Source organism: Scyliorhinus torazame, chromosome 12 (genome assembly GCF_047496885.1).
Source record: "Scyliorhinus torazame isolate Kashiwa2021f chromosome 12, sScyTor2.1, whole genome shotgun sequence".
Lineage (NCBI taxonomy): Eukaryota > Metazoa > Chordata > Chondrichthyes > Carcharhiniformes > Scyliorhinidae > Scyliorhinus > Scyliorhinus torazame.
Genome location: NC_092718.1, coordinates 42163298 through 42187248, shown reverse-complemented (window position 1 = coordinate 42187248; position 23951 = coordinate 42163298). Strand labels below are relative to the sequence as shown.

The 23951-nt window shown below is 46.1% G+C and overlaps 1 protein-coding gene across 1 annotated transcript in view; it reads right to left on the bottom strand.

Moving 5' to 3' along the window:
* Positions 1-1708: 1708 nt before the first annotated feature.
* Positions 1709-23951, bottom strand: part of dnaaf4 (dynein axonemal assembly factor 4) — a 33133-nt gene continuing 10890 nt past the window's right edge. The window contains exons 2-9 of the mRNA XM_072470758.1: positions 21977-22124; positions 21678-21811; positions 20196-20451; positions 8937-9079; positions 7397-7506; positions 4595-4748; positions 3928-4033; positions 1709-2213 (exon numbers count right to left, since the gene is read on the bottom strand). Coding sequence (XP_072326859.1) covers positions 2104-2213; positions 3928-4033; positions 4595-4748; positions 7397-7506; positions 8937-9079; positions 20196-20451; positions 21678-21811; positions 21977-22124 — 1161 coding nt within the window. The 3' untranslated portion in view covers positions 1709-2103. The remainder of the gene's footprint in view (positions 2214-3927; positions 4034-4594; positions 4749-7396; positions 7507-8936; positions 9080-20195; positions 20452-21677; positions 21812-21976; positions 22125-23951) is intronic.

Here is a 23951-nt window from a genome sequence, read left to right as displayed (position 1 = left end):
TTGGACTGTGGGATTTGCAACTGGGATGTTTTGCCTGTGAGATGACAGTTATTGTATGACTGCAGGTTTTGTGCCTCGAGACTCTGGTGTTGAGTTGACTGGACATTCCATATGTGACTTCTGGTCCTGTGGCAGCTTGCACGGAGCCCTGCTGCTTTTTTAAAATTTGCGCTGTGTGTTTATTTGCCTGTGTAGAGGTACAGTAAGAATGTTGGGGCGACAGCTCCCTGGGCATTTTGGTAGGTGCTTTATTTTTAGATAGAATTTAGAGTGCCCGATTTAAAAAACTTAGGAGCGTTTGGGAGTTACGGGCGTTATCCAAGGTTCCCCCTCACCTGTTCCCTCTGTGGCTGGAAGGCATGCATGCCAATTTGGGCCATTGATGGGTCCGTGCTGTGGTGCACACTGTCCTCGGGTTCGGCTGTTGGCGGTTCCGTCCCCTCTGTGACTGGTGAGGGTGTTGGGCCGGACGTAATGCTTGGTGGAGTACACGCCTGCCTGTCCTGCTTCCCCGTTTGGTGGCACCTTATCCAAATCAATTTTTTTTTTTAGATTTGTTATCTGGCCACTGTGGGGTTTGCACCCGTTTGGTCCTCGCCGCCTCATTGGTCGTTACTTGCGAGGGGTTTTCGGACTTTGGGGGGGGGGGGGGGCGTGTAATAACCTGTAGCAACCTGCACGGGACTCATCCCGCTGGGGAATCATTGTTCCCCGTGCTCAATTGGACTGAGTTAACCCAGCACTAGCATAAAAGGCAAGCAGCTGTTCAGCCAGCTAAAAAGGAATGAGGACCCGGTGAAAGGTAACCGGGCCCTGTGAATGTATGATGCTGTTGCTGAAATAAAGGACTTTAAGAAGCTCGTTGGACTCCCCTAGCTTTATCACAGAAACCCAGGCAGACACTGGGAGAATGTGCAAACTCTACACAGAATGTCACCCAAGGCCAGAACTGAACCCTGGTCCCTGGCGTTGAGATGCAGCAGTACCAACCACTGTGCCACCCTTGTCTTCACCTTCCACACAGATACTTTTAGGAATAGATTACTGAACAGTCATGGTAACCTGGTTGGAAGCTGAATGTGCAGCTTTTCACTATAATGAGGACAAGGTCCACTGAAGACTCAAACAGCAGTATTTGTTAGAAGATATTAAACCATTCTAAAGTCACATGGGTGAGTACATGTGCCATTTGGAGTTTTGACTAGAGACTTTCTAGAGTAGGTGAAGACCCTGTTGTACAACAGCATAGAGTTGCCAAAATCCCAGATGACCAGAGGCTGCTTTCCCCTTTGAGGAGGAGAGCTGACTGATGGTGGTTTAACCTGAGCATCACCACACCTCAGGCGAGGGGTAAGGTTGAGAAGGCGGGCCTTCATGAATAACCTCAGCCGGTAGGGGCACTGAACCTGTGCTGCTTGCCTTGCTCTGCATCACGAACCAGCTGTCTAGCCAAGTAGGCTAAACCGGCCCCCAGTTTATACAATGGTACAAACCACTCTATAATCAGACTTTTGATTAAATATTCTGTCCACATTATAGTGAAGCACATACTCAATTCTCAACAGGAATATCGTGAAAGAAGAAAGTCCTCTTTTCCCCATAAAGAGAGGGCAAGTGCAAAAAGCACCAACAATTAATGCATAGCAGTATCTTAGTTAAAGATTCTAGACACCTTTCAGTTCAAACTGTTCAGGTTTTCCTCAGTGAATGTAAGTCAGGTTTGGATTTATTGCTGCTCCTGAGTACAATGACTATATCCTAAAAAAAGGGTGAGAAATATACTATCAGTTATCACCAGCTTTGACAAGAAATATACTATCAGTTATCACCAGCTTTGATAAGAAATATACTATCAGTTATCACCAGCTTTGACAAGAAATATACTATCAGTTATCACCAGCTTTGATAAGAAATATACTATCAGTTATCACCAGCTTTGACAAAGAGTCATCCAGACTCAAAGCGTTAGCTCCTTTCCCTCTTCACAGATGTTGTCAGACCTGCTAAGATTGTCCAGAATGTTTTGTTTTTGTTTCAGATTCCAGGATCCGCAGTAATTTTTCTTTAACTATCAGTAAGTCTTTGACATTTCTCTCTTGGTTCTTAGAGATCTGGAGGTGTTCCTTGAATTACATGACGTATCTTCTCTGCATCTTCTTGGATTGTCTTATTGCTTGGGTCAATCTTAAGAGCAGCTTCATAATCCTGAAGGCCTGTCAGAGCATAAATAAAATCACCCACTGAATAAATGAAAATTATTGTGATGTGACATTGAGCCACAAAGATCAGGAAGGGTTCAGCTTGAAACCCCAGAATATACGGGTTGCATGATCATAGATGAGGTGACAGACAAGGAAGATGAAAGATTTGTCATGATCAACAAGCTGTTAGGGGCAGCATGGTGATGCAGTGGTTAGCACCGCTGCCTCACGGCACCGAGGGCCCGAGCTCAATCCCGGCCCCAGGTCACTGTCTGTGTGGAGTTTGCACATTCTCCTGGTGTCTGCGTGGGTCTCATCCCCATAACCCAAAGATGTGCACGTTAGGTGAATTGGCCACGTTAAATTGCCCCTTAATTGGGGAAAAAATAAATGATGAACAAGCTGTTACACACTTGCTGGGTGTGTATCTGTTGATCTTTAATGGTGGCACTTGAAACTTGGTTATAGCACACCCCAAAATTGCATCATCCACCAACACTGACTGTCGCACACACACTTAAGTCCCTTAGATCCGGGGCAGCACAATGGCGCAGTCTGTCTCACGGCGCAGAGGTCCCAGGTTCGATCCCGGCTCTGGGTCACTGTCTGTGTGGAATTTGCACATTCTCCCTGTGTTTGCGTGGGTTTCGCCCCACAACCTAAAGATGTGCAGGGTAGGTGGATTGGCCACACTAAATTGTCCCTTAATTGGAAAAAAATGAATTGGATACACTCAATTTTAATTTCTTTTTTAAAAAGTCCCTTAGATCCATGTTCCCACAGTTGATAAATGTTTAGACATACTTTTTAAAATACATTTTGAGTACGCAATCATTTTTGTTTCCAATTAAGTGACAATTTAGCGTGGCCAATCCACCTACCCTGCACAACTTTGGGTTGTGAAACCCACACTGACACAGGGAGAATTGTCAAACTTCACACGGTGACCCAGGGCCGGGATTGAACCCAGGTTCTCAGTGCTGTAGGCAGCAGTGCTAACCACTGTGCCACTCTAAAAGGTTTAAATAGACAAGCTATGTTGGGAAAAGGTGAAGTTTTATCTCCTCTCACTCTTGTGACATTGTGTATATAAGGAATGACCTGGAAGTGAGGGAGAATGAAAAAGGGACATGGATGGACAGAAAAATAGCAGCGAAAGACTATGTGCTATTGCATTGCTGACTGTGGTCACTATTTATTTATAATGGAACATATTTGGTTCTCTAAGTTATTATTTATTTTTAAAAATTCTTCTTTAAATTTAGAGTACCCAATTCCGCCCATTGGTTCTCTACGTTATTATGTTTGAAATGTTTTCTGAATAACATAAAGGCTCTGTTGGCTACCGCCTTTCTTGGATCTTTACAAATTAGTCAGGAAGGGAGGAGTAGGGCAGCATGGTGGCGCAGTGGGTTAGCCCTGTTGCCTCACGGCGGCGAGGTCCCAGGTTCGATCCCGGCTCTGGGTCACTGTCCGTGCGGAGTTTGCACATTCTCCCTGTGTTTGCATGGGTTTCACCCCCACAACCCAAAGATGTGCAGGGTAAGTGGATTGGCCACACTAAATTGCCCCTTAATTGGAAAAAATTAATTGGGCACTCTAAATTTTTTTAAAAAGGAAGGGAGGAGTAAACTGGAAAAGGGAAAACTGGTATAGCCAAATTTCAATTCCAACATTTGCTAATTATATGTTTCCACAATTTCTGTGTACTAAAAAGTCCTCTTACCCTCCACGTATAGTTCCAGTTCGCAAAATGCTGCCCCTCTTCTAATGTGGGCCTTCAGTCTGCTACTTGCATTGTCTGGAACAGCAGGAGTTAACAAATCAAGTGCCTAAATGAAAGAATAAACATGTTACTTAAACAAATCAAAAAGTACGCAATAAGAGCTTGATTTCCTTTTGTTTCAAAAATCAGCTGCTAACATTTTCCAAGGGTGGGATGCAATTGAAAGCTTCATGCTCCAGACAAGCAAGCACTGTTTCCCCATTCAAACCACAGACTAAAATAGATCAACTCTCGGTGACATCACGAGAACTTAATGCATGTATTTAAAAAGAACTCTGTCATTTTGGGGTGGTTGCTCTTGCCGACTTTAATTTAGTGAGCTGCATTGGCAGAATTGAGGGAAGTGTCGGTCTCCTGTCTATCCTGAGTCAGGAAGTTACGTATACCACAAAAGAGAAGATAATGTATAGGAAAGGGGACAAATATACAAACAGCAAAGATGTAAACTTATGGATCACCTTAATATTTGTGACTGGCCCTTATTCGAAACCTGAGTTGACACAGTAAGGTTCCCAAATGTAAAAATAAACTGAACCATGGTTAATTTTTGCTTTAATCCATCCAATTAATTATTAACTAATTTCCCAGAATCTGAATGCGAACTAACCGTGGAGGAGTCTTCAATGGCTTTGTGTAGATTTCTTAGTTTAAGGTGGCATGCAGCCCGGTTCAGATACAAGACTGGAAGTTTATTATTCAATTGTATTCCCAGGTTATAAGCATTAGTAGCTGCAAGATAATCTCCTGATGCAAACAGCTTGCTGAAAAAGGAAAATAATATTTTAACAACTATGATAACCTGATTTGAAGTTTATTATAGAGAAGCTAATCAGATCTACACAGGCTAGCAAAGTGCTAAATGCTGTAAATTAAGGTCTCTCACTGCAGTTAGTCATTGTTTAGTAGTCAACATCATGTGATGGGTTCCAGAATGTCTTTCAGAGAATACACATGATATCAAATCATTGCACTGTTTTCCAAGTGCCTCATCTTTATGGAAGAGACAAGTCATAGTTAATAAACTATTTGAACATGGAGGGCTTTTTCTTAAATTTAAAGTACCCATTTATTTTATTTTATAATTAAGGGGGAATTTAGTGTGGTCAATCCATCTAGTCTGCACATCTTTGGGTTGTGGGGTTGAGACTCACGCAAACAAGAGTAGAATGTTCAAACGCCACACGGACAGTGACTTGGGGCTGGGATCGAACCCGGGTCCTCAGTGCCGTGGAGCAGCAGTGCTAACCACTGTGCCACCGTGCCCCCCCATGAACATGGAGGGCTCTATAGCCGAGTACTTCACCACATAACATCCTTTCATGCATCATTTTCCAAGGGTAATGAGGCTAATTGTAGGACTGCTGAAATTCTGAGTGGAAAATAAGTCCCAACCATCTGGGAAGCAGATAAAACAGAAATATTTTTTGCAGATCACAGGTTGAACCTTTTAAAAAGGCTACAATTTAATCTTTTTTTCTTCTTTAAATTTAGTGTACCCAATTCATTTTTTCCAATTAAGGGGCAATTTAGCGTAGCCAATCCAGCTACCCTGCACATCTTTGGGTTGTGGGGGTGAAACCCATGCAAACACGGGGAGAGTGTGCAAACTCCACATGGACAGTGACCCAGAGCTGGATCGAAGCTGGGAACTCGGCACTGTGGGACAGCAGGGCTAACCACTGCACCACCCGTCTAAAATTTAATCATGACAAATTTCAGTCAAGGAGACGGCGAAAAAACACCGGAAAAGCCAAAGAGCAGTGTATCTTTTGAATAATACAAGATTGATTCCTTGACTAGTTGGTAATACTCTAGCTCCTGAGTCAGGATGCTGTGCATTCAAGCCCCACTCCAGAGTCTTGAGCACTATACTTAGGCTGATACAGTAGTGCAGTTTTGAGGGAGTGCTGCAATTTTAGAGACGCCTAAACCACATAGACTACAGCTGTTCAAGAAGATGGCTCACTAACAACTTCTCAAGGGCAATTAATGATGGGCAATAAATGCTGGCCTAGGGGTGGAATGGTGGCACAGTGGTTAGCACTGCTGCCTACAGCACTGAGGACCTTGGTTCGATCCCGGCCCCGGGTCACTGTCTGTGTGGAGTTTGCACATTCTCCCCGTGTCTGCGTGGGTTTCACCCCACGCTCCAAAGATGTGCAGGGTAGGTGGATTGGCCACACTAATCTGCCCATAAATTGGAAAAATGAATTGGGTACTCTAAATTTATTAAAAAATTAATAAATGCTGGCCTTGCTAGTGATGCCCACATCCTGTGAAAATATTTTTTTAAAGTTGGCATGAGAGGGCAGCACGGTGGCGCAGTGGGTTAGCTTTGCAGCATCACGGCGCCGAGGTCCCAGGTTCGATCCCGGCTCTGGGTCACTGTCCGTGTGGAGTTTGCACATTCTCCCCATGTTGGTTTCACCCCCACAACCCAAAAATGTGCAGGCTAGGTGGATTGGCCACACTAAATTGCCCCTTAATTGGAAAAAAATGAATTGGGTACACTAAATTTTTTTTTTAAAAAGTTGGTATGAGAGAGAACAACACTGTTGGAGTGCTCTTCTTGCTATCGGGTTTGGAGGATCTTGCGATGGCACCACTAATGGTGCTTCTCAAGTGCTTTGAAGTGCCTATGGAAGATTGCCTCAGTCTGCGAAGCATACAGGAGCGTGGGGATCACTGCTGCCTGGTAAGCCATGACATTATTGTGGGTTTGAGATCCTGGTCCTCAAATACTCTTTTCCAAAGGCTGAACTGACACATTGGAGGCAATGATAAATTTCACCATCTATGTCTACCTTCATCGAGAAAAGGCTCCCCAAATAAAGAAATGGCCCACATTGTTCAGGATCTCCCTGCTGATCGTAATCAATGGTGGGGGAGGTATTTTGATGTGGGAACCTGTTGAAAGAGGACCTTTGTTTTCTGGGTGTTTAGTGAGAGGCCCATTTTTTCAAATGCGTCAAAGAAGGAGTTGACAACAACCTGGAGCTCAGATTTTGAGAGTGCACACTCGGGCATCATCTACATGACAGAATTCAATAATTAAAGCATGGAGCAATTTTGGTATTGGATCAAAGATGGCATAGGTTGAACATAGAGTATTACAGCAAGGAAGATGGAGAAGAGATTGTTGCAATGACACACTTTTGTTTGATCTGTGCCGATTCTATTGGTGAGGATAACGGCTTGCATGCGTTCATGGAGCAGGCAAAGAATGGTGACAAGTTTCTGAGGATAGCCAAGTTTTAGGATACTCCAAAAGACTTCACTGTTGACAGAGTATAGGCTTTTATGAAATCAAAAGAAGTTGGTGATGTCCTTGCATTTTACTGATGAGTTATTGAAGTGTGAAATTCTTTTCAAATTCAGATTAATGACTTGAAATATTGTCATAACGTACTTCCCTTTATCCTTTAACCAGTCTGGATTTTTTTCCTCTTCTTTCAGGTCTTTAAGATTAGCGATATTTGCATTTTCAGCTCGTCTGGCTTCTGCCTGTTTTCTTAACCACTGTAAACCAATGAAGAATCTTAGTTTGTATGCAGTGTAACAAACAATAGAAATTTAAAATATCTTACAAGATCACTGTTGAGAACAGCTTTATAAACTTAGCATATACAGTGTAGACTAAAACAAACCTGGAAGTACCATTTTAAGTGCAAGGTTATGTTGCATTCTAGATTTCCTGTCAGGGCAGCATGATGGCACAGTGGTTAGCACTGATGCCTCACAGCACCAGGGACCCGGGTTCGATTCCGACCTCAGTTGACTGTCTGTGTGGAGTTTACACTTTCTCCCCATATATGTGTGGGTTTCCTCCGGGTGCTCCAGTTGAAATGAAATGAAAACCGCTTATTGTCGCAAGTAGGCTTCAAATGAAGTTAGTGTGAAAAGCCCCTAGTCGCCACATTCCGGCGCCTGTTCGGGGAGGCTGGTACGGGAATTGAACCGTGCTGCTGGCCTGCCTTGGTCTGCTTTAAAAGCCAGCGATTTAGCCCAGTGTGCTAAACCAGCCCCTGCCACAGTCTAAAGATGTGCAGGTTAGGTGTATTGGCCATGCTAATCCCAAAAGACATGCTTGTTAGGTGAATTGTACATTTTGAATACTCCCTCAGTGTACCCGAACAGGCGCCGGAGTGTGGCGACTAGGGGATTTTCACAGTAACTTCATTGCAGTGTTAATGTAAGCCTACTTGTGACACTGATAAAGATTATTATAAATTGCTCCTTAGGGTCCAAAGGTTGGGAGGGGCGGGGGGATACAGGGCTAGAGCAGCGATTGGGCATGGGTAGGGTGTTCTTTTGAAGAATTGGTGCACTCGATGGGCCGAATGGCTTCCTTCTACACTGTAGGGAAATTCCATGGTATATATACATGACAAAAACAGAAGGTTCAAATGAAATCAAAAAGTTTGAGTAGCAACCAGCAGCACATCAACCAACAGCACCACAGATAATCACATCCAGGATTCCTCATGCAGGAAATGCCGAATTTACTTGGACCACCAGATGATGAGCAGAAGTGAGTCATGAAATGAATCAGGAAAAGGTTTGAGTGTAAGTTTAATCATGGCACTCCTGCACACATCCTCCAACCCATAACAAACTAGCATTGGCAAAGCCCCAAAAACAATCTGCCTATTCATGCTGCGGATGGGGAAGTGTGTGTAAGTGCACGAGCATCTACAAAGGGGAGAAATAGGGAACCAAATTGTAAAAGAATCAATTAGAAACATTATTGATTCCCAACACATAACAGGCTTTATAAAAACAATAGAAAACAACCAAGATCTCCTATCAATTTGAAACACATCTCCAGATTGATAATTTAGCCAATTATGTGAGCTGACAAATCAACAGAATGAACAATGCAAAAATATCAATCTTAGTTAATTATGGCATGTGTTTGAAGAAATGTATTCATTTTACAAAACCCTTACCTCTTCTTCCTCGGCAACTAGAGATTCTCTCAGCGCAGTAGGAAAAACTCGAGGTGTGAAGTGTATCTGAATATTGCCAGCTGAGCGAGGAGATGGAATGATTTGTTCCTTGGAGTTTTCAGCAAATATATTGCCAGTTGTACCTGCGATTAATCCATAGTCAGAACCTAACATAGAACTTGCAGTGCAGAAGGAGGCCATTTGGCCCATCGAGTCTGCATTGGCCCTTGGAAAGAGCACCCCACCCAAGCCCCACACATCCATCCTATCCCCGCAACCCAGCAACCACACCTAACCTTTTTGGACACTAAGGGCAATTTAGCATGGCCAATCCACCTAACCTGCACATCTTTGGACTGTGAGAGGAAACCGGAGCACCCGGAGGAAACCCACGGAGGCACGGGTAGAATGTGCAGTCTCCGCACAGACACTGATCCAAGCCAGGAATCGAACCTGGGACCCTGGCGCTGTGAAGCCATAGTGCTAACCACTATGCTACTGTGCTGCCCAGAACCATTAAATACTTTCCCGTAAAAAGTGACTACAGCACATCCGGTGGAGGCCATCGAGGAGTAGTTCGCACATTTGATAGCTCCAGCCTGTGATGAACTTTTGGACCTTTTTCCCCCGCTTTTTTCTGGATTTTATGGGATAAATCGGTGAAGAGTGAGAGAGTAAGGAGAAATCCCCCTCCGGTGTACGGAGAATTGGACCAGAAGTGGCCGTGTGAGAAGACAAAATCCTATAAGTAAGACGCAAGCAGAGCTGGTAACGCGGGAAAGCATGGCGGAGAGCAAGGGCCACGGGGAGATGGCACAGTGGTCGACAGAGCAGCTGAAGTTTTTCGAAGATTGCTTCGCCAAGCTGAAGAAGACAGACTGGACCCGATTAAGGCTTGGATTGATCAAGTTGTGCAGAATCAAGAGATCCACGGGAGAGCGATCCAGGAAGTGGAGAAGAAGGTGTCCAAGTACGAGGAGTACATAACCGTTCTGGAGACCAAGGTGGAGGTGATGAACGACCGCCAGAAAAGAATGCAGGAGAGGCTGGAGGACCTGGAGAACAGGTCCAGGAGGCAGAATCTTAGAATTGTCGGCCTCCCTGAAGGTAGTGTGGGATCGGATGTGAGGACTTATGTGACGGACATGCTGGAGAAGTTGATGGGGGCTGAGGCGTTCCATCGGCCCCTGGAAGTGGATAGAGCACACAGAGCCCTCGCGAAGAAGCTCCAAGCGAACGAGCCACCGAGGGCCATGGTGGTACCCTGTCACTGTTTCCTGGACAAGGAACACGTTCTGCGGTGGGCCAAGAAGGAATGTAGCAGCAAATGGGAGAACTGTGAGCTGCGCATTTATCAGGACCTGGGCGCGGATCTGGCCATGAGGCGAGCTGGGTTTAACTGGGCAAAAACGGCCCTCTTTAAGAAGGGGGTGAAGTTTGGGATGCTGTACCCAGCCCGCCTGTGGGAGCTGGTTAGAGGGGAGATGGGCTTTGGGGTTGGCTATGCTTTTTGGGTGATTATTTTTTAAAGTGACTGTTCCTTCACTGTTTTTTCTGATGTTTGTTCAGTGGGGAATATGATGCTTTTAAAATGTTTATCCATGTGGGGGGAGAGGGGAGAGAACAATGGGGAGACAGACTGCTTGGTGTCAGGAGTGGGCGCTATCAAGTCAGCATGGGTCAGCTTACTCTCGGAAGCGCAGTGGGGGGTGAGCAGGTGTTAAGCTGGAGCTTGACTTGGGGTGTTGGGTTTCTTGTCTTTGCTAGGGGGGAGGGAGAGCTGCTTTGCTGACAGGAGAGGAACTGTTATTAGGGGACAAATGGGAGGTCGGCAACGGCGACTGCCCGAGGGGGGTGTCGAGGAGGCGGAGGGCGCGAGTTAGAGGCTGGCCTAAAAAGGGTTATGGCTAGTCGGCAGGGGGGGCGGGGCCCTGGAAGCCCCCCGACCAGGCTGATTACATGGAACATCAGAGGGCTGAATGGGCCAGTCAAGAGGGCTCGCGTGTTTGCGCATTTGAGGGGACTGAAGGCGGACGTGGCAATGCTACAAGAGACACACCTAAAGGATACAGATCAGACGAGATTGAGAAAGGGGTGGGTCAGCCAAGTGTTCCACTCAGGGATTGACTCAAAAGGGCAGCACGGTGGTGCAGTGGCAGCACTGCAGTCTCACGGCGCCGAGGTCCCAGGTACGATCCCGGCTCACTGTCCGTGTGGAGTTTGCACATTCTCCCCATGTTTGCGTGGGTTTCACCCCCACAACCTAAAGATGTGCAAAGTAGATGGTTTGAACATGCTAAATTGCCCCTTAAAAATCAATTGGGTACTCTAAATTTATTTTAAAAAAGGGTTGGCCTCAAAGACCAGGGGAGTAGGTATCTTGATCAGCAAACGAGTGGCATTCGAGGCAGGGAGAATTGTGTCAGACAAGAGGGGTAGGTACATAATGGTGAGTGGGAAGCTGGAGGGGGTGCGGGTGGTACTTGTGAACATATATGCTCCGAATTGGGACGACGTGAAATTTATGAAGCGGGTTTTAGGTAAGATCCCAGACTTAGAGTCACATAACCTGATCATGGGAGGGGACTTTAACTGGAATTGGACCGGTCAAAATCCAGGACAGGGAGGAGGCCAGCTGCGGCAAAGGAATTGAAGGGGTTTATGGAACAGATGAGGGGAGTAGACCCATGGAGGTTTGCATGGCCAAGGGCGAAGGAGTTTTCCTTTTTCTCACATGTCCACAAGGTATACTCTCGCATCGACTTTTTGTTCTGAGCAGGGCGCTAATAGCGGAGGTGGTGGATACTGAGTACTCGGCAATCGCAGTGTCGGATCATGCCCCGCATTGATTGGATCTGCGGGTTAGTGCGGAGAGAGGGCAATGCCCGCTGTGGAGACTGGATGTGGGGTTGCTAGCGGACGAAATGATCTGTGGGTGGGTTAACAAGTCTGTCCAGAACTACCTGGAGACAAATGATATGGGGGAAAGTCGCTGCAGCGACTGTTTGGGAAGCTCTGAAGGCAGTGGTCAGCGGGGAATTAATCTTGATACAGGCCCACAGAGGAAAGGCAGAGCGGGCTGAGAGGGATAGATTAGTGGTGGAGATTCTCCAGGTGGACAGGATACTCGGAGGCCCCGGACGCGGGGCTACTGAGGGAGCGGTGGAGATTACAGGCGGAGTTTAGGCTATTGACCACAGGGAAAGCGGTGGAACAGTGGAGGAAGGCAAGGGGGGCGATTTAGGAGTACGGGGAAAAGGGAAGAAGAATGTTGGCGCACCAGCTGAGGAAAATGGAGGCGGCCAGGGAGATAGGTAAAGTAAAGAGTAGAGGTGGGAATACTGTCCTGGACCCAGCAGGGGTGAACGAGATGTTTAAGGACTTCTATAGTAAATTATATAAGTCATAACCCCTGGCTGGGGTGGCGGGGATGAGGCAGTTTTTGGATCAGTTGAGGTTCCCGAGGGTAGAGGAGGACCTGGTGGAAGGGCTGGGAGCCCCAATTGAGATTGAGGAAATAATCAAGGGGCTGGAGGGTATGCAGTCGGGTAAGGATCCGGGACCTGACGGCTACCCGGTGGAAATTTATAAGAAGTTTTCAGAGGTATTGAGCCCACTGCTGATGAGGACATTTAACGAAGCAAGAGAGAAGTGAGTCCTCCTCCCAACAATGTCTCAGGCCTCGATTTCATTCATCCTGAAACGGGAGAAGGATCCGGAGCAATGCGGGTCATACAGGCCCATTTCTCTATTGAATGTGGATGCCAAACTGCTGGCTAAGATACTGGTCACAAGGATAGAGGACTGTGTCCCGGGGGTGATAGGGGAAGACCAGATGGGATTTGTAAAAGGCTTTTAAATGTTATTATGATGCCCTCAGAAGGAGAGGAGGTGGAGGTGGTGGTAGCGATGGATGCGGAGAAGGCTTTTGATCAGGTGGAGTGGAATTACCTATGGGAGGCGCTGGGAAGGTTTGGGTTTGGTGAGGGCTTTATTGACTGGGTGCGGTTGCTCTATCAGGCACCAGTAGCGAGTGTGCGTACGAACCGGCTGAGGTCAGGGTACTTTACACTACACCGAGGGACGAGGTAAGGGTGCCCCCTCTCCCCGTTACTGTTTGCTCTGGTCATAGAGCCATTGGCCATGGCGTTACGAGCATCTAGGAATTGGAAAGGGCTGGTTTTGGGGGAGGGGGGGTGGAGCACCGGGTCTCGCTCTACGCAGCTGACCTGCTCTTGTACATTTCAGACCCGCTGGAGGGGATGGGGAAGTAATGCGAATCTTGGGGGAATTTGGCAATTTTTCGGGGTATAAATTGAACATGGGGAAAAGCGAGGTATTTGCGATCCAGGCAAGAGGTCAGGAGAAGAGACTGGGAGAGCTGCCGCTTAGAATGGTGGGAAGAGCTTTCGATAGGTGGGAATCCAGGTGGCCCGAAAATGGGAGGTACTGCACAAGTTAAACCTATCCCGATTGGTGGAACAAATGGAAGGGGACTTTAAGAGATGGGACATGCTCCCGCTATCACTGGCGGGGAGGGTACAGACCGTGAAAATGACTGTCCTCCCCAGATTTCTGTTTGTCTTTCAGTGCCTCCCCATCATCATCCCTAAGGCGTTTTTCAAGCGGGTGAATAAGGTTATTTGGGACTTTGTGTCTGCGTTTAAAACCTCACGGGTGACGAACGTATTGCTGGAGCGCAGTCTGGGGTAGTGTGGGTTGGCGCTGCTGAACCTCTGCAATTACTACTGGGTGGTTAATATAGCATGATTAGGAAGTGGGTACTGGGGGAGGGGGAGGAATGGGAGCGGATGGAGGCGGCGTCATGCAAAGACACCAGTTTGGGAGCACCGAAATCAACGTCTCTTCCGTTCTCGCCTGCCTGATACTCCACAAGTCTGGTGGTGGTGGCGGCTCTGAGAATCTGGGGGCAATGGAGGAGATATTAGAGAGTGGGGGGAGCATCGGTTTGGACCCCGATTTATAATAATCATGGGTTTGTACCGCTAGATGGTGGGATCCGGAGTTGGCAAAGGGCAGGAATTTGAAGGATAGGGGATCTATTTATAGATGGGAGCTTTCCCAGCTTGAAAGCCTTGGAGGATAAATTTGAATTGCCAGCAAGGAACGGGTTTAGGTATTTGCAGGTGTGAGACTTCCTGAGAAAACAGGTGCCGCCCTTTCCGCTGCTGCCACCACAGGGGATACAGGATACAGGGTAGAATAGTCTCCAGTACCTGGGTGGGAGAGGGGAAGGTATCGGATATTTACCTGGAGCTTTCAGAGGCGGAGGAAAATCCGGTGGAGGGGCTTAAGGGCATGTGGGAGGACGAGTTAGGAGGAGAGATAGAGGCGGGTCTATGGGCGGATGCCCTAAGCAGGGTTAATACATCCTCATCATGTGCCAGGCTTAGCCTGATACAATTTAAGGTAGTCCACCGGGCACACATGACAGCGGCTAGGATGAGCAGGTTTTTCTGGGTAGAAGATAGGTGTGTGAAGTGCACGGGATGACCAGCTAATCAAGTCCGCATGTTTTGGGCATGCTCGAAGTTTTGAGGGTTTTGCTAAGGCAATGTCCACGGTGATAAAAACACGGGTGGTGCCGAGTCCTGAGGTAGCGATCTTTGGAGTGTCGGAAGATCTGGGAGTTCAGGGGGCAAAAGAGGCCGACATCTTGGCCTTTGCCTCCCTGGTAGCCCGGAGACAGATCTTGTTAATGTGGAGGGACTCGAAGCCCCCGAGTGTAGAGACTTGGGTTAGTGACATGGCTGGGTTTCTCAGTCTCGAGAAAACAAAGTTTGCCTTAAGAGGGTCAATGTTAGGGTTCACCCGGAGGTGGCAGCCGTTCGTCGACCTTCTCAGGGAAAATTAAAATGTCAGAAATGCAGTATTCCGGGTTGGGGGGGGGGGGATTGTTGTTGTATGGTTGGGGTGTGTGAAGATTGAGATGGGGGGGGGGGGGGGGGGTAAATGTTTATTAAACCATGTTGATGTCATTGTCTATGTTATTTTCATAAAAATTTTCAAAAACCTTAATAGAACATTTTTTTTTTAAGTGACTACTGGAGGCAGCACGGTGGCGCAGTGGTTAACATTGCTGCCTCATAGGCTGCGTCCAGGGAAATATTGAAGAGGCTGCATCTAGGGAAATATTGAACAGGCTGCGTCCAGGGAAATTTGAAGATCCGGACAGGGTCTGGGGATGTGGTGTCAGAGGCAGGGAAGATAAAGGAGGCATTTAGAGAGACTTACCAGGGACTTTATGAGGCAGACCCAGGAGGAGAGGGGGTCATGGGTGGTTTCTGGACGAGCTGGAATTTCCCCAGGTGGAGGAAGCAAAGAGGCAGGTGTTGGAGGAGCGGCTGGGGCTGAGGGAGGTGCTGGATAGCATCAGGGGTATGAAGTCGGGGAAGGCTGGATGGGTACCCGGCAGAATTTTTCAGGAATTTGCGGCAGACCTGGCACCACATCTGTTGGTCCCCAAAAAAGGGAAGGATCCGGTGGAATGTGGGTCGTATAGACCCATATCACTATTGACCACGGATGTGAAAGTATTGGCTAGGTTGTTGGCAGGGAGGATGGAGGATTGTGTCCCGGGAGTGGTTGCAGAAGATCAAACAGGCTTTGTGAAGGGCAGGCAGCTCGCGAATAATATAAGACAGCTGTTGAGTGTGGTGATGAATCCGTCGAGAGCTCTGGTACCGGAGGTGGTAGTGTCCATGGACGCGGAGAAAGCATTTGATCGGGTGGAGTGGCGGTACTTGTTCGAAGATTTGGGAAGGTTTGAGTTTGGGCCAAGATTTGTGGCATGGGTGCGGTTGCTGTATGTGGCGCCAAGAGCGAGGGTGAGGATGAATGATATGAGCTCACGAAGCTTTGACTTACACAGGGGTACGAGGCAGGGGTGCCCGCTGTCGCCGCTGCTGTTTGCACTGGCCATAGAGCCACTGGCGATGGCTGTCAGGGGGTCGGCAGAGTGGCAGGGGATAAATGGGGACAGAGGGAGCATCGGGTGTCGCTCTATGTCGATGACCTCGTGCTGTATGTTTCGGATCCGTTGGAGAGTATGGGAAGGATTATGGGCCTGTTGAGGAGGTTTGGAGGGTTCTCGGGATACAAGCTGAATGTAGGGAAAAGCGAGGTATTCCCGGTGAATGAGCTGGCACAGCGGGCTAATTTAGGGGGGATGCCATTTACGGTAATGAGGGAATTTGGGCATTTAGGTAGCGAGGGAATAAACGGGGCTCCATAAGTGAAACTTAACAAAGCTGGTGGAGGAGGCCAGGGAGGATCTTACGAGGTGGGATACACTGCACTTAACGTTGGCGGGGAGGGTCCAAGTGGTGAAAATGAATATTCTGCCAAGATTCTTGTTTATCTTTCAGACTCTCCCGATCTTTATACCAAAGGCCTTGTTTCAGAAAGTGGACACAATCATCTCTAACTTTGTATGGGTGGGGAAGGTGCTGAGGGTGGGGAGGACCCTGCTACAGAGGCAGAGGCAGCAGGGGGGGGTTGGCGTTACCAAACTTGCTTCATTATTATTGGGCGGCGAATGTGGACAAGGTGCGGCGGTGGTGGGAAAGAGAAGGGGGAGAGTGGGTTAGGATGGAGGAGGAATCTTGTAAGGAGTCCAGTTTGAGGACTATGGTGACGGCAGCATTGCCAATGGCTCAGAGTAGGTATTCAGGGAGCCCAGTGGTGCAGTCCACGGTGAAGATATGGAATCAGCTGAGGAGGCATTTTCGGGTGGAAGGGACGTCGGTGCTAACGCCGTTGTGCGAGAATCATGGGTTTGAGCCGGGTGGGATGGATAGTGTATACAGGAGGTGGAGGGAAGTGGGGCTGGTCAAGGTGAGGGATTTATATTTGGAGGAAGGGTTCGCTAGTCTGGAGGAGCTATGGGAGAGGGTAGAGCTGCCGAGGGGTAGTGAATTCAGGTATCTACAGATTAGGGATGTTGCACGAAAGGTCTGGAAGGGGTTCCCTAGATTGCTGCGATACACCCTGCTGGAGCGACAGCTGTTTCCTGATGTGGAAGGGGAGGGAAGAATTGGGGATATATATAAATGGCTGGGGGAGCAGGGAGGCGAGCAGGTGGTGAAGATCAAGGAGAAATGGGAAGCGGAGTTGGGAATGGAGATCAATTGGGGAGTATGGAGTGAGGCACTGCGAAGGGTAAACAGGACCTCCTCTTGTGCAAGAATGAGCCTGATACATTGAACATAGAACATACGGTACAGAAGGAGGCCATTCGGCCCATCGAGTCTGCACCGACCCACTTAAGCACTATCCCCAGAACCCAATAACCCCTCCTAACCTTTTTGGTCACTAAGGGCAATTTATCATGGCCAATCCACCTAACCTAAGCCTAACAGTTTAAGGTGGTGCACAGGGTGCATATGACTAGGTCAAATACAGTGAATGGTAGAACCCTCAAGAGTATTGAAAGTCAAAGAGATCTAGGAGTACAGGTCCACAGCTCACTGAAAGGGGCAACACGGGTGGAGAAGGTAGTCAAGAAGGCATACGGCATGCTTGCCTTCATTGGCTGGGGCATTGAGTATAAGAATTGGCAAGTCATGTTGCAGCTGTATAGAACCTTAGTTAGGCCACACTTGGAGTATAGTGTTCAACTCTGGTCGCTACACTACCAGAAAGATGGGGAGGCTTTAGAGAGGGTGCAGAAGAGATTTACCAGAATGTTGCCTGGTATGTTGAGGGGCAACCTGATAGAGGTCTACAAAATTATGAGGGGCATAGACAGAGTGGATAGTCAGAGGCTTTTCCCCTGGGTAGAGGGGTCAATTACTAGGGGGCATAGGTTTAAGGTGAGAGGGGCAAGGTTTAGAGTAGATGTACGAGGCATGTTTTTTACGCAGAGGGTAGTGGGTGCCTGGAACTCACTACCGGAGGAGGTGGTGGAAGCAGGGACGATAGTGACATTTAAGGGGCATCTTGACAAATACATGACTAGAATGGGAATAGAGGGATACAGACCCAGGAAGTGTAGAAGATTGTAGTTTAGTCGGGCAGCATGGTCGGCACGGGCTTGGAGGGCCGAAGGGCCTGTTCCTGTGCTGTACATTTCTTTGTTCTTTGACTCGGGCGAGAATGAGTGGGTTCTTTCAGGGGTAGCAGATGAGTGGGAGAGGTGTGGCCGGGGGCCAGCGAATCATGCGCACATGTTTTGGGGTTGCAAAAAATTTGGAAGATTCTGGGCGGGAGTGTTCGCGGTCTTAGCCAAAATAGTGGAGGAGGGAGTGGACCCCGACCCTTTGGTAGTGATATTTGGGGTTTCAGAGAAGCTGGAGCTCATGGAGAGAAGGAAGGCCGATGTCTTGGCCTTCGCCTCTCTGATTGCACGGCGCCGAATTGGGGGGGGGGGGGGGGGGGGGGTGAAAAAGGAGAAAAATCTGTACAAACTGTGTAGTTGATTGTTGGAAGAATGTTTCCCGGGGTGTTCACTTGCTGTAACCTACTTTGATACAAGTTTGAATAAGATGCATTTTTTTTTAAAAAAACATTGCTGCCTCATGGCGTCGAGGTCCCAGGTTCGATCCCGGCTCTGGGTCACTGTCCGTGTGGAGTTTGCACATTCTCCCCATGTTTGCGTAGGTTTCGCCCCCACAACCCAAAGATGTGCAGGACAGGTGGATTGGCCATGCTAAATTGGCCCTTAATTGGAAAAAAGGAATTGGGTACTCTAAATTTATTTTTCTTAAAAGTGACTACAAGTTTTGTTTGCAGAGAAAGAACATAAATATGAGAAAAAGGAAATATGTTTTGATGCAATCTTTAGATGTATCAGGAAATAACTGACTCATGTGTTGAAAATACAGAACAAGAAACTTGAAATCATAGAACCTGTCCATTATCAAGTAGAATGCTGAAAAATGAGAGTTAGTGCTAATCCACTTTATCTAATTTTATTTAAACAGAAGATGTTGGATCTGATAATGTGGTCATGTCAAAGTGGCACTGGGATTGCTGGGTACTAAACACTAGCTACACCTGTCGGCCACAAGGTCAACTAATCCCAATAATGCAAGGTCAGCCAATTCTCATATTTGAATGTCACACTTGGCATATTATGCCTGCTTGATATTGTGCAACAAGTCTGGGGATGTACACTTTTGAGGCCAGAACTCTTAAGAGTTTGTTGGTGGCCCTTAGAAACCCATGATTCTTTTGATGCAAATTCTGTTCTGGGCAGAATGAGCCCTTTCAGAGAGCAGGCCTTGTAGGTCCTACAATGAAAGGTGCCTCTCATTGCAGGAGGGCACCATTTTTCTGTAGCATGGATGATGGCGAGTGACATACCCTGCTTGAGCAGGTAAGAAAAAAAACTTTTTTTGGCTACGCAAGATCAATGGCTTAAGTACACTAATGTAATGATATCGTAATCGATTGTACTGCCAGAATTCACAGTAAATATTGTCGATCACCATAAAGGAAGAAGTCATGGATATTTGCAAACGTTAATCTTAGGATATGAACATGTATGCTCATTTTCTTTTGGGTCACTGCGTCCTGTTGCCCATGTTTGATATTAAATGGATCAAGTATCAGGCACTATGCCAACAAGGTTCCTAATAGCTGCATGTTCACACACTCACAAAAGATTGCTATTGTCCTGGGCATGTCAGATAAGCCCATCTCTCACAAATCCTCTTTTCTTTGTTGAAATCAGTTGCTAAGAAAAACAACAATATGCATTTAACAAGGAGCCAATGAAAGAATTCAGCTTCTTAGAAACTTATTTTATACATAAAGTTAATAATGCCATACTGTCAACATGTTCTTGGGATGGACTTCCGATTACTCATTGAATTACAATTAGCATGCCCCATACATCTCATAAAATTCCATATTCAGCCAAGCAGATGTCACCCCATCCCCGCACCTTCCGCCACTACCAGGAAATCAGGAGACCAGTCACGCTGTGATCTATTTGTGGATATTCTGGCAATCTAGTTCTATATTGCAGATACCATCCTAAACTCTCTCTTGGCCAAGAGTGAGTTAGAGCATGAGGGAGGGAGAACCCAAAGAAATGGAGAAAAATAACCTTAAAATAAGAAATCTGAAATCCATCCGGTTTAAAATCACATTCTGACTCTTTTATTAATATTAAGACTTTGCTGAATATTATTTTTTATTATTTTTTGCTGATTTTCTTCCTTTCTGTAAGGGAGAGAATTCACATTCATTGTTTAGTTAGAAATTAAATAATTGAAATTGAAATATGTTTACCTCTGTTAACAGAATGCCGGTTTGGCCTTCGTGAGCCAATATTCTGTATTTTATTATCTTCCTTCTTCATCCTCCTTTTCTCAGCCTCTATCTTGTGCCTTGCAATCTTTAGTTCCTCCTTTCTCTTTAGCTCCTCCTTTCTCTTTAGTTCCTCTTCTTCATGTTTCTGTAGCTTCCACTCTTCCAACTCTTTGGTCGCATTTCTTCGCTCTTGCTCTTTCATCTCTTCAATCTGTTTTCTGTTATCCTCCTCTATCTGTACAGTTTGGGTGTAGGTTTATTAGTCTTAAACATATGGATCAAATTTCCATAGTTTGTGACCTTACCTTATACTAAAACACACACTCAACAAAGTTTCACCATAGCATTCAAGGCTACGCACCAAGTGCCTGAAGATGGGATTAGAATAAATAGGTATTTCATGGTCAGTGCAGTCACAATGGGCTGAAGGGTCTCTTTTTGTGCTGTAAAGCTCAATGACTCCAACTTTGAATGTCCAAATATACCTGAGCATCAGTGACATTTAGGAACACTTTACCACTGGTCTACATCTGCAATGTTGGTGGAGAAAGCAGACGGGAAAATGTACTTGGTACTTTTTGGAGTGCTGGTAAAATCCGAATGCGTAGGCAAGCAAAGTTAAGGTGTGGAGCTTTTTACTGTGGATGCAGTCAGTGAAACCCACTGGAACAAGACATGTGTTGTCTGGAGGAGAGAAGAAATGTTAATCGATACAGGTTCAGAGGAGAGAGGAGGTAGTGATTGTAGAGGTAAATTTAGCGTAATTCCCTCTTCACGGCACAAATACACCACTGCCCCAATCATAAATGGACCCATCTTACCATTGGTCTGGTATTCATCTTGGTCGGTGCGTAAGTGGAAGATGTAAGAATTAGAGAATGAAAATGGGAAGTGAACGTTTGACAGAATGCAAGCCAGCCACCTGAATGTACTTCATTACCAGTTTGTACTCATGGATAGTATTTGATTAGGAAAGAAATTAACACGAGCAATACAGCTGAAAGTCACTTAATACAACAACCTTTCATTTCAAATATGAGAGAAGTCTCATAATGATTAAGTCGCTTATCTATACAATCTTACATTCTTTTCATTCATGAGACTGAACTAGTTTTTTCCAAGACTACCACTCATTTTGGTGATATTGGTGATGCTTTTCATTACTATTTCTAAGGTTTTAATCGTGTAGTATTGTCACATGACAGGAAAAAAGAGTCACAGGAAATGCATGACTTCTGCACTTGGGAGAATGGCCTCCTTTTACTGAAATTACTCAATTACTATATTACCGTACAACTACCCATCTTGAACTGCATTTTAAAACCTTTAATAACTTCATTAGCTTTACTGCACATAATGGTTTGCATTTTAAGAAAATTATGCTCTCAATAACTATTTTACATAGATAATCTTGTGCACAGGAAGAAAAATTAAATATTTAACAGAATGTGCAACAATTACCTTCATCATCTTTTCCAATGAGTACTTCTCATTTCCTCGTTTTTTAATTGCTTTTTCTGTTGCGGCTTCTTGTGCTTTGTTTTGAGCGGCAAGTATTGCATTCTCCCTCTTTTTTTGCAACTTTTCCTTACTAACTATCAAATAAAAGTCAATGTGATTGCATAATGCAAAACAACACTAATTATACCATAACTACTAGATTTAAAATAATTGTCATGAATAACATTGCTACAGCATTTTATACACATTTTCATCTACAGGAACCAAAATAAAGCAAAAATCTTTAATACTTTCCTCACCTTCAACAGTTGGAAGTTGCTCCCACATTCCCGATTCTTTCTTATATAAAGTGAAAATGATAACACCATTGCCAACTTTAGCTGAGCTCTTTGACTCATCGATAGAAGCAAATAGCACTACCTCGAACAGAAATGGAGGAAAGTTCACCTATTAAAATAACAAGTTAAGAATTAAAATCTGGGAGACAAATGTAGATTTGCAATTCCAAACTACACAAAGTGATTTCATTCTTTAGTTTTATCAAAAACTAAAATCTTGGGGTCACGTGATGTGAACGCGGGAATGGCTGCATTTTCGCAAGCTCTGGCACCACTCATCTTTTAATCCTTTCTTCTTTTTAAAAAAAATTTAGAGTACCCAATTCATTTTTTCCAATTAAGGGGCAATTTAGTGTGGCCAATCAACCTAGCTTGCACATTTTTGGGTTGTGGGGGCGAAACCCACGCAAACACGGGGAGAATGTGCAAACTCCACATGGACAGTGACCCAGAGCCGGGATCGAACCTTCGACCTCTGCGCCGTGAGGCCACAGTGCTAACCCACTGCGCCGTGCTGCCACTTTTAATCCTTTCTTTAATCCTAATGCACAACCCATAATTATTTGATTCTGATGTGTATAATCTGTTTGGCGATGGAGAGCGAAGTTAAGCCAAGAAAATCTTTGGTAGGGGCGGTACAGTGGTGTGAAGTGGTTAGTACTGCTGCCTCATGGCGCCAAGGATCTGGGTTTGATCCCAGCTTCACAGTGTGGGTTTGCACAATCTCCCCGTGTCTGTGTGGGTCTCACCCCACAACCCAAAGATGTGCAGGAAGCGGCCAAGCTAAATTGCCCCTTAATTGGAAAGAAATAAAAGAAATAACAAGAAAATCTTTGGTTGATTGAGGCAGTCGTAGATGGCCGGGGTTGGGTCCAGTTCGTAGTGGTGGTTTTGCTAGTGGACGGGCGTACGCTTCGGCAATGCTGTTGGCATAGCGACGATAGTTGCCACTGTGAATTAAGTTGTGGACGGCAGTCTCGGCTCCCTGGCACAAATTATTGGTGCTCACATTGATGAATTGCGAAATATCCCAAAGAGAATGGACGAAGCGGAGAGAATCCTGTCAGTCAATGGAATTGTTTTATCGATGGGCGCTCGACTTCAGTTCTTGGAAATCCTGCTCCATGGGATGTCGAACATTCTGGTTGAGTCGGGGAGATGGGGGAGAAGGAGTATCCGTATGCCTGGTCTCCCGGGGGGCGGGGGGGGGATAAATTCCCAGCCGAATTTGAGAACTGGCTGCCATGCTTTCACAATCTGAATTTGAAGGTTGGGCCTTCGAGTTCGACGGAGCACATTGTATCCAGTCTTCGAGGCCTGGGGTCAGTCGGAGACCCGGAACACTGGTCTTATTTTGTCTTGTCCTTGGTGTTCGTCGAGAAGAGTTGGAGGCAGCCAGACACAATGGGTTTCTCCACCCGCCAGGGCCTCGGTGTCTCTTTACCACGGCTTCAGGATGATGACGTGGCGGAGGTGCAGGGGCATTGTTGAAACACTGGATGGATACTGATTGTTGCTCAATGATCCTGTCAAGGCTGTGACGTTTCCAAGCTCCATGGACGGTTATATTATCCTGTAATTCATCATTAATCCTGAACTTTGTTTTCTTATGATTTTACTCCTAATTTCGTGTCATTGTCTTTTATCCTGACAATGTATGATATACGAGTACAGTGGCACCTGTCACCTTTTATCCTCTCATACTATTAAAATCATGCTGAGATGGTTGTATGACATGAGGGTTGTGCAGTGTTTACCTGTATTTCTAATGTACTGTAATCCATGTTTTTACACTGGGGAGTAAAATATTTTGGTAACCTTCACTTTATTTGTAGATGAGTGGCACCACAGCAGGGTGGCGGGCAGATGCGTTGGTATGGAGGTGGTTATATGGTTTTATAAGTCCTCATTGTGCGTGAGGAAATCTCCCCAGTAG